At 33.8% G+C, this 12,439-nt stretch overlaps 1 protein-coding gene across 7 annotated transcripts in view; it reads right to left on the bottom strand.

The window, feature by feature from the left end:
* CADM2 (cell adhesion molecule 2) overlaps positions 1–12,439 on the bottom strand; it is a gene marked incomplete at both ends in the record, with an annotated part of 963,012 nt that overhangs the window by 98,791 nt on the left and 851,782 nt on the right. For all 7 annotated transcript variants that reach the window (XM_084232482.1, XM_084232484.1, XM_084232486.1 and 4 more), the window contains one exon: positions 11,978–12,068. In XM_084232482.1, the coding sequence (XP_084088608.1) occupies positions 11,978–12,068 (91 nt within the window). The remainder of the gene's footprint in view (positions 1–11,977; positions 12,069–12,439) is intronic.

Genomic DNA, 12,439 nt, shown 5'->3' with positions numbered 1-12,439 from the left:
AATGTTCTTGGAAAAGCAAAAGTAAAGTGCACATAATTTATCTGGTAGCTGTTGAATTAAATGTTCCATATAAGTAAATGCTGAAGATAATTGAAATTTAAGACTTAAAATTTTGAATGTATATTTTAATCATTTAGATAAAATCCTTCTTAAAGGATCAAACTTTTCTGCATTATTAAACAGAATATTCTTAGAGGCACTCTTTTTTAATTTTATCCTTTGGAGTTGCAAGCTCTTCAATTTGAACATATATTTATAGACAGTGAAGGTTTTAGAGGAACTAAACTGATTAGGACTAAGCATGATCTTTCCTTGAATGTCCCCACGACCTAAGTTCGCCCATGTGTTGTTAATATCATGATTTCTAAATCTTTTGAATGTGACCTACAATATGAAGCAAAAATTACAACCTCACACCAACACATACATACAGGAAATAAAAACTTCCTCTTTCTAATATCCTGTGATATTTTATTTACTTTTCTTTTTGTTCTTTCCCTTCCTAGTCTATAATTTTCTATTTTGTTCTTTATTTTTAAAAAGGGATACTAAATTCATGGTATGACTCATTAATAAACCACAACCAGCAATTGTAACACGCTGCATTTGTGGCCCACTGTGAGAACTCTGGTGATCTGTGAGTTTTTTGTTTTTTTTTTTTTTTTTTTTTTACTCTCTACACTGCAAAGCTATTATAGTTTTAATCTTGTTTCATTAATAGTCACCTCTCTATGTTCGTCTCTGTTCTTATAATTTTGAGTGCTGGAGCCTCCCCGGTGGTGCAACAGGTTGAGCATCGCGCTGTGAAGCTGTCTGTAGCCTCTGCAGCACGGGTTCGATTCTGGCCGGCCAGGGAGATTCCCACATGGCGCGACAGACCTCTCCTATCGCACCTGCTGCTCCCCTCAGTAGTGTATTTCAGTCGGTCTGCCTGTTCTGCTCCCCGCTCTGTCTCTGGTGAGTCTTCTCACCCTCCCACGCCTCTGGCCTGTACCTTAGGTATTGTATAAATAAAAAATAAATCTTAAAAAAAATTAAAATGTTGAGTGCTAGAGCTTATGTCCATCACAGCTCACCATATCAGGGACATGTGCTGGTTATCAATCAATAGTAGCTGCTATATTCTCCAATCTTTTCAAAGCTTTGTCTTCTCTTTTGCTACCTTAAAGAATCCAAGATATTTCTGGTACTCTGAAGTTGCAAGAGTTGGGCTTTCATTCCAACATCAGTTACTGAGTTACTGACAGATTCTTCCTACTCTAATTGGAGCTATTTGTAATGTTTATATTTTCTACAATTTGGGTTATTTTTGCAGTTTAAATGCTTTTTTCCCCAAACTTTGAAATTTAGGAATTTCTATGTGTTTGAGGTTTTAATGTGCACACACACACACACACACACACAGTGAATCAATGTATACCAAATTACCTAAAACACAAGTAATGCAAGAACACTTCTTCAGAGTGTTTGAATAGATAGCTCTCCAAGAAATAAGAATTTTTGGTTTCATCATTATTAGGAATACTAACAAGTTTGTACAGTGATTCTGAGTTAATTTCATTTTTGACAATTTGTTTCCTCCTTATACTGTGAGAAAGTGATAGTCAAAATATTTAACACAAGCATACTTCTTAGTGAGTTAACTGGTGACCATCAGAAAGATGTTACTTTAACATTTATAACACAAATTATGGAATAAAATTGCAAATCTTATTGAATGGCACTTGATGAGCAATGGCTTAACATTTTCTTTAATCAAGGATGAGGGATAGTATTTTACTTTATTTAAATGTTGACTGATTTTTGTTTCTGCAACTCTCCTGTAATCACCATTTTGCTAACTTTGTTTTTGTATAGACATTCATGCAATACTTACAGATCTTTAGATAAAGATTAAAATGCTTAGATGTAATCTAATAATTAATATATAAAAGCTAGAGATTTTTAAACCTGTGGGCTCAAAAGTACCTGTCTTGAAAACCTAGCCAATGTATATGACAGCATCATTCCACAATGGTGTCCTAAACATATTGAGACATTTCATATTAGTTTCCCACTGAACATTAACATAATCCCTCAAAATAATTGGCTTTTTGTTGCAAGAAAACTGCTTACCTGGAAATGTTCAAGGAGTACATTTCCTCTGTGGATCTATAATCTTGGTTCTGCAAGCTCTTGTGGGACTTTCACAAGACATAGGAACATTTAATTGAAAATGATTGAGTGCCCAACACACCACAGATGCCCAGCTTAAATAACAGCAGCGGAGATTACAGAGAGTCAGCTTCTTGTTTCAAAAACAAAACCAAATATATTTGGTCTCATTTCCAAGATAACCACTTGTGTGTTTCAAGAGAGTCAACGTGTGATTAAATATTGAAGCCATGAGATGGAAGCAAAAGACCATCTGGGCCTCAGGGAAAAAAAAACAAAAACAAAAAAAAACACAACAAAACAACAAAAAACAAACTCATATGGGAAGGACAACACGTGGGTATTTTTTAATTATGAAAATTTAATTTTTCAATATTATACCTTTGAAAACATTTTAGAAGTAATGGACTAAATTGTCTTTAACTTAATTAATTGAAACAATTTTGCATCACCACATAAGCGGGGGGAAGCAATCTTAAAGTCATAAAACTTTAATTATCTAAGAACTGCCATAGTATAAGAGTACCTGTAGGACAAGGAGAACCTCATTATACTTATTCCACCATTGTTGTGGTGACAGAAACATAGTATTTAACAAGAAAGACTTACTTTTGAGAAGTGTTTTCTTTTAACTTCCTGCTTATTCTATTTACCATCTAAGGCCATGCCATGTATTTCATTGCATTGACATTACATCTGCACTGGGATAGATTTAAGATTAGATCCTGCAGTTTTAACATTCTCTAATATATATATGAAATTAAGATAAAAATAATCTTTTTAAAAGCAAGCATATATAACAATGGAGTAATTATTTACATTTAATCATAAAATGTAGGCAGAGATATTTAGAAACTTTTATAATAGTTAGTCTTACTAACAGATTTTACTTTACATCGCTGGTAATTTGTTACAACTATTTGATAGAAATATGGATGTTTCTGGAAGTTCATGTGAATTCCTCATTTTTGCCAAATTCACAAGGTTATCATGAATAATAAATATGACAGGAAAACTAAACATACTGCATGAACAAGAAAATATAACCCTCAGTGGTTAAAAGTATTAAAAAATGTGTTTTAAATTCCAATTCTACCATTTATCAGCTGAGCATCAGTAAAAGGTTATATAACTTCCACAAATCTCATTCTCCTTATCTGTAAACTAGAAATAATTATGAGTTTTGTAATCTTTTAAAACAGGATAGCTGCTTTGGTGGTGGGCGCAATGTGGTAACAAGAGGTAGATTTTATACTTCTGAAATATAAACAATATACTTCTGAATATAAATATAAACATAAATATAATAAATATAAATATAAACAATATACTTTTGAAATATAAACAACATTGCAAACCAATGTTACCTCAATTAAAATAACAGACTAGTGTAACAGAATTTGGAGAACTATGTCAAAACAGGATCATATACACCACAGACTCTGGATTCTCCACCATAAACAAGCCATGCCATTGCTTTAGTTTGGGTTGTTCAAAGTCTTTAGATCTCTTGTTTTCTGTCAAAACTTGATAACTGGTTAGTCCATTTCATCCCAGCAGAGCTGCTCTGTGGAACCAGAACTTAATTTCTACCCCTTCCAATCATTTTCAGTTATATATATATTTTTTTTTTCATTATTTATTTATTCCCCCCCCCCCCCCTTCATACTGTAAAGGGGCAGCTTCTGAGCCTTGGACTTGGCATCTGACAGGGTTCTTGTCTCCTCCTCTCTTTTGTGCAGGTCATTATTATTATTTACCCTCAACTAAAATTTGTCATTTTATTTTATGCATTTTGCCATAACTCACCTTCTTTGACACCTAGTTTATTTTGTCATTTATTGTGGCTATGATTGGATTGCCAATTTGTAACTAAGCTATATTTTGTAAAAAGGTATACATATTAGGCTGAGAAAACAAACTTTATATAAAACTGCTTTGCCTTTGTTTGCATCTCATTTTTAAAATCTTTATTATGGTAATAAGAAAATGCATCAATATGTTCTTATTAGATTTCTTCTTGAAATCTTGATCATTTTGAAAATGGATTTGTAATTGTTTCTCTAAATATCTGACTAGTTGTTATATGGTATGTGATCTGTCTTTCTGAAGATTAAAATCTTTACTCTTGTACAGAATAGGGATGTTAGGAGCTATGCAATTATGTATACTAGATTTATGCCAAGAACATATGAAAAACTGTGGTTACCAGAAGGTAAAATAATAAGTACAACATAAACATCATGCTGGATACACAGAAAAATTTATCAATACCTATAATTATTTTCTTTTATAGAATAAATGCCAAATACACATTTAACTGAAAATATCCCATTGCCTTTCTGAAATAAATTTACAAGGAGTTAAACATTTGATTAAAATTAACGATGATTCTCTATTTGTAGCATATGGGGGGGCAACCCCACACCTTTTAAGGTCATGACTCTAATGTAATATAACAGCTTTTTTCTCCTCTACTTCTATAAATGGCGAATGCTGCTGCTGAAAGCTGTCTGGGAATTCAGCCAAAGAAAGAAGAAGGTTGCAAAAACTCGGGGGACTTGAAAGAAAAGTGCTTGGCATTAGCTGGGTCCTCACTTTAAAACTAAAATTAAAACAGTAGACAGACATGTACAGTAATCTCTCTTTTAAGGAAAGAATAGAATGCCTCTATAGTAATGTCAAGTGGAACAATTTGGTCCAGGCCCAAGTTATGCAGCTGTTCCACAGGAAAATAGCAAAAGGCTTCAGTCCAAAGCAGGCAAATAAGGCATGATTGTTCATAAACAGTCACCGGGGCCCTCACATTTAGAACAAGGAAAACAACATTAGCATACAGAGGGCAGCCTAGGAACATGAGTTTCGGTACAAGCTGAGCCATGTCATCACTTTGTGATGTATACAAAAGATAGTGTTGCTATTTTGTCTCCTATTAATATACATAATAACCATGAAATTACTCATTTTTCAGGAAATTGTACATTGCCCATACATTTTTTAAGAAACAATAAAGATTATTCATGCATTAAAAATAATGCTAAGTCATGTGGAAGATATAAAGGAAATATATATATGCTCATTGTCTATTTCAGATTTTCATCTGTTCATTATGGTTGGATAAGATGAAAGGAAAGGTAATAAGAATTAGGTGATTTGGGAACCAATAAGAAGCAAAGCCCAGTGTTGCTGCTCAGGGGCTCCAAAATAAAAATATGGGGAGGCAGGGGTACTAGCTACAAGGAACTGGAGTGGAAGTTTAATAGTGATTACCAGAATGAAAAACAAAATTAAAACCTACCCATTAGGTATATGTGATATCACATACTTCAGTTCTACTTCCACGCTTTATAGGGATTTTTTATCCTACCTGAAAATATGGGCAGCCTCTTTATTATTTTTTTTATTTGGCAACTTCAGTCAGACATGTTTCTTTCTTATCCCTCCTCTCCTTTTCATGATAAATTTTCTGAAATGGTAATCTTTCCATTATCTTTACTCCCCTACCACCTACTAACTCCCTGATTAATCCATTTCAATTTCCCTTCTGTTCTCTTTGCTCTGGTGACACGATTTTTCTTTATGATCAGTAAAATTTCCTTCTGGGAAAATATAAAGATTTCTTTTGAGTTTTCTATTGGTTTTGTCCTGTTTGCCTCATCTGGCACTGTTGGAGATATAAACTAGAAAGAGAGGCTAGATATTAGACTGTCTTTAAAGAGGTTAATGCCTTCATTTACTGGAAATTATAGTTACTTTGATAAGTGGAAGACTGGATTTTAAGATGATTAAGAAAGGACATAAGAGAGAGAGATAGTAATATAAAGGCAGAAAGCATCAAAGAAGTTGTCCATACATTTAATGTGAATGGGCTGGCGGTCCACCAAGAAAGAAAACAGCAAAAACAGAAATTGGGAATAACTATTTATACAAGAGACTAAGTTAATACACATTAATTTGTGGACCATAACATACAGAATATTACACTGGGGCCTGTAAAGATAAAAACATAATATAATGAGTGTTTTAACCCTAATGATGTCTATGAGCTAATTGCCCAAAGATAAGCATTTTTAATATAACCGTAAACTCTTGCTACAAATGATCAGTGTGATAGAAATTTGGCAAACTTCCAGAAAGGGTATAAATATAGAAGAATGCCTGACAAAAAGAAGATGGCGGGCCTCCCCTGGTGGCACAGCGGTTGAGCGCTGGGTTCAATCCCTGGCCACAGCCTCTGCAGCGCCGGTTCAATCCCTGGCCGCCCGCGAGGATCCCACATGGCGTAACAGACCTCTCCTGCTGCATCTGCTGCTCCCCTCAGCAGTGTATTTCGTCAGTCTGTTTGTTCTGTTCCCCGCTCTGGCTCTGGTGAATTCTCTTACCCTCCCATGCTTCTGACGGTACCCAATGCTTGTATAAATAAATAAATAAATCTAAAAAAAAAATGGCAATGGTAAAATATGTCTCAAGACTAACCAGTGCTTCACATTAAAACATCTGAAGTTCAACATCAAAGCTGACTAGTACTGTAGCATTGATCCTAGTTTTCAAAAGTCATTTTAGCTAATATAAGTGACAATGAGGTCTCAATAAGTGAGAAAGCAGAAAAAAGGTGAGAAATTACAAACTTTGGATAAAGATTTAAATGAGTTTAAATCCTGATGCCTCCATTATGAATCTAAATGAGAAAAATTTAGTTAATATTATTGGACTACTGTTTTCTGTAAAATAAGGGGATTTTTTAATTTATTTTTTTTAATTTATTTTATTTATTTATACAAGCACTGGGTACAGTCAGAAGCATGGGAGGGTGACAGAATTCACCAGAGCCGGAGCGGAGAACAGAACAGGCAGACTGATGAAGTCCACTGCTGAGGGGAGCAGCGGGCGGCAGGAGAGGTCTGCACGCCAAGTGGGACCCTCGCCAGGTGGCCAGGGATTGAACCGGCGCTGCAGAGGCTGCGGGCAGCTTCGCATCCCAGCACTCAACCGCTGCGCCACCAGGGAGGCCCTAATTCATTTACTTTTTTCAAAATGATCCAAGATCCTTTTAAGAAGGTGACATTTTCTATTTTCTAAACATCTCAAATATTTGTATTCTTAAATAAGATAGAGATTAATGTACTTTCCATACATCTTTAATGTGAAAGATTATTACACACCCAAGCTTATTTCTCAGTAACTGAAAAAGAGATCCACAATAAGGTACTATCCAACCATATCTGGGCTGAGGGAAATGGACTACTTAAAACCCAAATTACAAGGATTTTGGGATTTAACTATTTACATCAATAAAATGTTGTTTCTACTGTTGGCAATGGATATGGAAACATACAGCAGATTATTAACAGGTAATTGGATTTTATATGAGTAGAGATGTATTTATTTTTAAGTATTCTGAATGCTTCCATTTTCATCTCATTTAACTGCATAAATCATACACAAATTCCAAATATGCACCTATGCATTTTGAAGCAGGTACATGAAGACAAAGTAAAAGCAAACTTGTTTTGCTATGTCCCAATCCTCATCAAACTCCTTCATATTCCCAAATACTGTCATGTGAGATAAAAAAGAGGAACAGAAACACACAAACAAATAATAACAACAATCCCTGTTTATGGATCAGAAGAATTGACATTGTTAAAATGGCCCCATTACCAAAAGCAATATCCAGATTCAATGCAATCACTCTCAAAGTTTCAAAAGCTTCTTCAGAGAAATAGAAAAAAACATAAGTGATTTATATGGAACCACAAATGACCCTCAATAGCCAATGCAATCTGACAAAAATAAAACAAAGAAGTATCACATGCCCATATTTCAACCAATACTACAATGCTATGGTAATCAAAACAGTGTGACATTGCAATAAAAATAGATATGCAGCCAAATAAAACAGAAGTAAGAGCCCAAAAATAAACCCACCCTTATAAGAATAGTTATATTCATGACAAAGTAGCCAAGAGTGTACACATAAGAGAAATGAAATTTATCTACAACAAATGGTGCTGGTAATTGGTTAGTTCACATACAAAAGAATGAAAGTATACCACTATCTTATACCATATGCAGCAAATAACTTAAAATGGATCAAACACTTTGTTGCAAGACCTGAAACCATAAAATATACAGAGGAAAAGATAGGGAAAATACTCTACAGCCCCATAGGTTTTATTAATGTCTGAGGATTCCACTCAAACAGCCAGGTGAGCAGAAGAAAAAATAAACAATTGGGACTACATAAAACTAAAATGTTTCTCCTTTATTATTATTATTATTATTATTATATTTATTATTTTTGGAGAAGAACTGGGATGTAGGCAGAGGTATGTGTGTATGTTGGTGGGGTGGGGGGCAGTTATAGGATTTACAGGAGACAGAGGGGGAAGCAGAACAGTCAGACCTACTGAAATATACTGCTGAGGGGAGCAGCAGGAGAGACAAGAGAGGTCTGTTGTGCCATAAGTGGGTTGGCTCCCTGGCTGGGGATTGAACTCAGGCCATAGTGGTGATAGCACTGAGATTTACCCCTAGGGCACTGGGGTGGCCCAAAAATTAAAATGTTCAGCAAAAGAAAACTATTGTTAACACAAAAAGACACTACACAGAATGGGGAAAAATGTTTATATATCATATATCTGACAAGGGGCTAATACTAAGTTCTACACTGAACACATATAATTCAACAACAACAAACACAACACCTAAAGGGGAGATCCAGTACCTCTAGACACAACAATTATGTAAACCAATATTACCTCAGTAAAAATATAAATAAGTAATAATTACATAAAACACAAAAGAGAATGAATTGAATAAATATATGAAAATGGGCAAAAGATAAATAATTAAAAACAGACAACTCTTTACAAAGACAGACAAAATGGCCAACTGGCTCATGAAAAACTGCTTATCATCACTTATCAGGAAAATGTAAACAAAAATCACAGTGATATACCATCTCACACCTGTGAGTATGGCCCAGAAATGACTTGTGTTGGCAAGGATCTGGAGAAAAAAGAACACTCATACACTTTTGCCAGGAATGTGGACAGACCTAACCCCTACAGAAAAGGGTACGGAGAATGCTCAAAAAATAAATAAATAAAAACAGATCTATCTACTATAATATCCAGCAATTACCCTTAAAGTTATATACCTAAAGGATGCAAAAAAAAAAACTCTAATATTCATTGCCGTACTGTTTACAATTGTCAGGCAATGGAAACAATCTGTGTAATGACAGATTAGTGGATAAGGAAAATGGGGCATATAAACCCAATGGAATACTACCCAGCTATTACACAAAACCAAACCTGAACTCTTACCATTTGTGACAACATGAATAGAACTGGAAGGAATTATGCTAAACAAAATAAATCAGACAGAGAATGATAAATACCAGATAGTGTCACCTATACAGAGAAACAAAACAAAGTGTCAGATAAAACCAAATCAGAAACAAGCCCAAGATACCTGAATGTAAAGCTGAGAATACCAGAGGGGCAAGGGGAAGTCACAGACCAAAAACAGAAAGAAGGGTGCACAACAGACTGTGGTGGAGGACCATGGGTATCTTGGTGCTATGGTGGTTTGGTAACATACACCTGAACAGGTGTGAACCTGTACCTTTGAGTCATTTCTAGTATTGTAAACCAATGTTACTTCAATAAAAAACAAAAAGAAGCAAACTGAGAGGAGGAACACATAGAACTGAAATATAAGTGTGAATTCATTTAGCGAATTAACACAGTGTTAAATGCAATACAATTGAGAAAGTTGAAATTTTAAGCATTTGTCTTAAAATTCTCTCAGCAAAAATTTCTCATGGGATAAAGTCGTGAAAAACAATTTTTTAGTAATTTAACTTGATTTTCACAAGTTCCTCACATAGTTAAATGCAGAAAATAATTAAATTCATCTTATTAAAATTTAAACAGAAATATAAATCAAAAGGAAACTTTTAATATCACTTACATATTTTTTAATTTTCCCTACCATCATCCCTTATATTACCTTGTGTCTCTCTCCCCCTTCCCTCCCTCTTAATGTGAGATTCACTTTATCAGTGTCCAATAGTTTTTATAAATAATATTGTTGAATTGTCTGATATACAAATGTCCAATATTTGTCTCCGTCATTTTGACTTATTTTACTTGTAGTAAAACAAGATACATTCAGTAAAACAAGATACATTCAGGTATCTTGGGCTTGTTTCTGATTTGGTTTTATCTGATGCTTTGCTTTGTTTCTCTGTATAAGTGACACTTACTACTTTGCAGTGAGTGGAATACTTCACCACTCCTTATGGTTGAATAATACTCTGCTGTTTGGATGTACCACATCTTCTTAATTCATTTCTCTACCAATGGACACTTAAACATGTTTCCATGTCTAAGCTATTATAAATAATGCTGCAATAAACATTGCAGAACACATGCTTTTTGAGTTAATGGTTTTATTTTCTTTGGAGTGAGATTGCAGGGTCATGCATTATTTTCATTTTCAGCTGTTTAAGCTAAAAGCAGATGACTTTCCATATTATTAAACTTGTTTACATTCCCACCAACAATGTAGTAGATCTCTCTTTCTTTGCACACTCTCCAGCACCTGTTATTGGATATCTTTTTAATATGTGCCATTCTCAGGATCTGAGTTTGTATTCATTGTAGTCTTGACCTGTATATCCTTTATTAAAAGTAACAATGAACTTTTTTTTTCATATATCTTTTATGGCCTTCTGGATATCCTCTTTTATTAATTGGGTTGTTTGTTTTTTATTGCTAAATTGAGTAAGTTTTTTGTGTGTCTTGGACATTAATCCTTTGTTGATTGCTTAATGTGGAACATTTTCTCTGAGTCAGTAGGATATCTTTTTAATCTACTTATATTTGCTTTTGCTTATGCAAATGCTTTTTAGTTTAATGTAATATCAATTTAGTTTTCCTTTTATTTCCTTCACTATACAGGTCAAGTCTCCAAAAACATCTTTCTTTATCATTGATATTGTAAAATGTATCACCAGTGTTTTCTTAATGTGTTTTATTATTTCTGGAATCTTTTAAAAATCAAAATACTTTAAGGTAGCAGCAGTAGTAAATTAAAGCTAAATCAAAAGTGTTATTCTACAGAAATTCAAATGGTCTTAAATTCATATTTTAATAATCAATATTCAATTTTATTTAGAAATAGATTTTCTGTGAATTAGCTGTTTATAAGTATATCAAAAAGTGAAATTGTAGAGTTGAAGTGGTATTAGAATTTCTGTATTTTAATAATGAAATCACTTTACAGTTGAAAACATTGAGCATTTGACCCTGTCATTCACATTAACTCCAAAAATCACGTCCACAGATTATGGATCCATGGGTTCCATGTCAGAAATGTAGGTTTGAGTTCCCTTATTATGGAAAAGATTCCCCATCCAACTTTAAAACTTGGGCTTATTTTGAAGATGATTCAATACTTTCAAAGTTTTTCATGAAACAACTAAGTTCAGAAATACGTAACTTCTATCAATCTGATGATGTAAACAGTGACTGATTAAACCTGCACTCCTTTCAGGTTGAAATATCTTACTGGTAAAAAGAGGGAAAAATCACAGTTGGAAACCTTCCCAGAAACTTCACTAGATGATAAAGTAAAAGACCAATCTTCTACAGACACTTAATGAAGACATGGTTCAGGGGTTTTTCTCTTCTAGAGATCACTTTGCTCACCAAGAAAAGGCATAAACAGTGAAATTTCTGCAGTTAATGCTTGCAATCAAAGCAGAATAGAAGAAAAAGTGAAAAACGTTATTGCTCATTAAATCACTTACAGTGGTTTTCCTTTGGATTCACAAGTCAAAATTAAAGGCTGTCCTTCTTGTGGAAAAGGAGTGGATGGTATAATCTTTACTGATGGTGTATCTAGAAAAAGATGAAAAGGAACATTAAGAAAGGATGTTAAACTCATATAAAGCTGTATATTTAATATCTGTACTTCATGCTGAATGATTAGGCTATTATAATTTTGTATACTTATGAGATATTTCTTAGAGTATGTAATTTTAAGAAGCTACCATCCTATACATGAAAAGCTAACAAAAATATCTGAATATCTTATGAGCACCACTGTTGTACTGTTTTTGAAATGTGAATTTAAAAGTGAAATTGCAAAAAGTGGTTCAGATGAATATCAAGCATTTCATACAATTGTTTCTTCTACTATTTATAGATGGCTATGAATACTATTATTGCAGACTGAATGCATTTATGTGCATTTGAATAACACTTTTCAT

Source organism: Talpa europaea (assembly GCF_964194135.1).
Source record: "Talpa europaea genome assembly, chromosome: 4".
NCBI lineage: Eukaryota > Metazoa > Chordata > Mammalia > Eulipotyphla > Talpidae > Talpa > Talpa europaea.
Note: the sequence above shows the minus strand (reverse complement) of the source record. Positions and strands in the feature narration are given on the sequence as shown.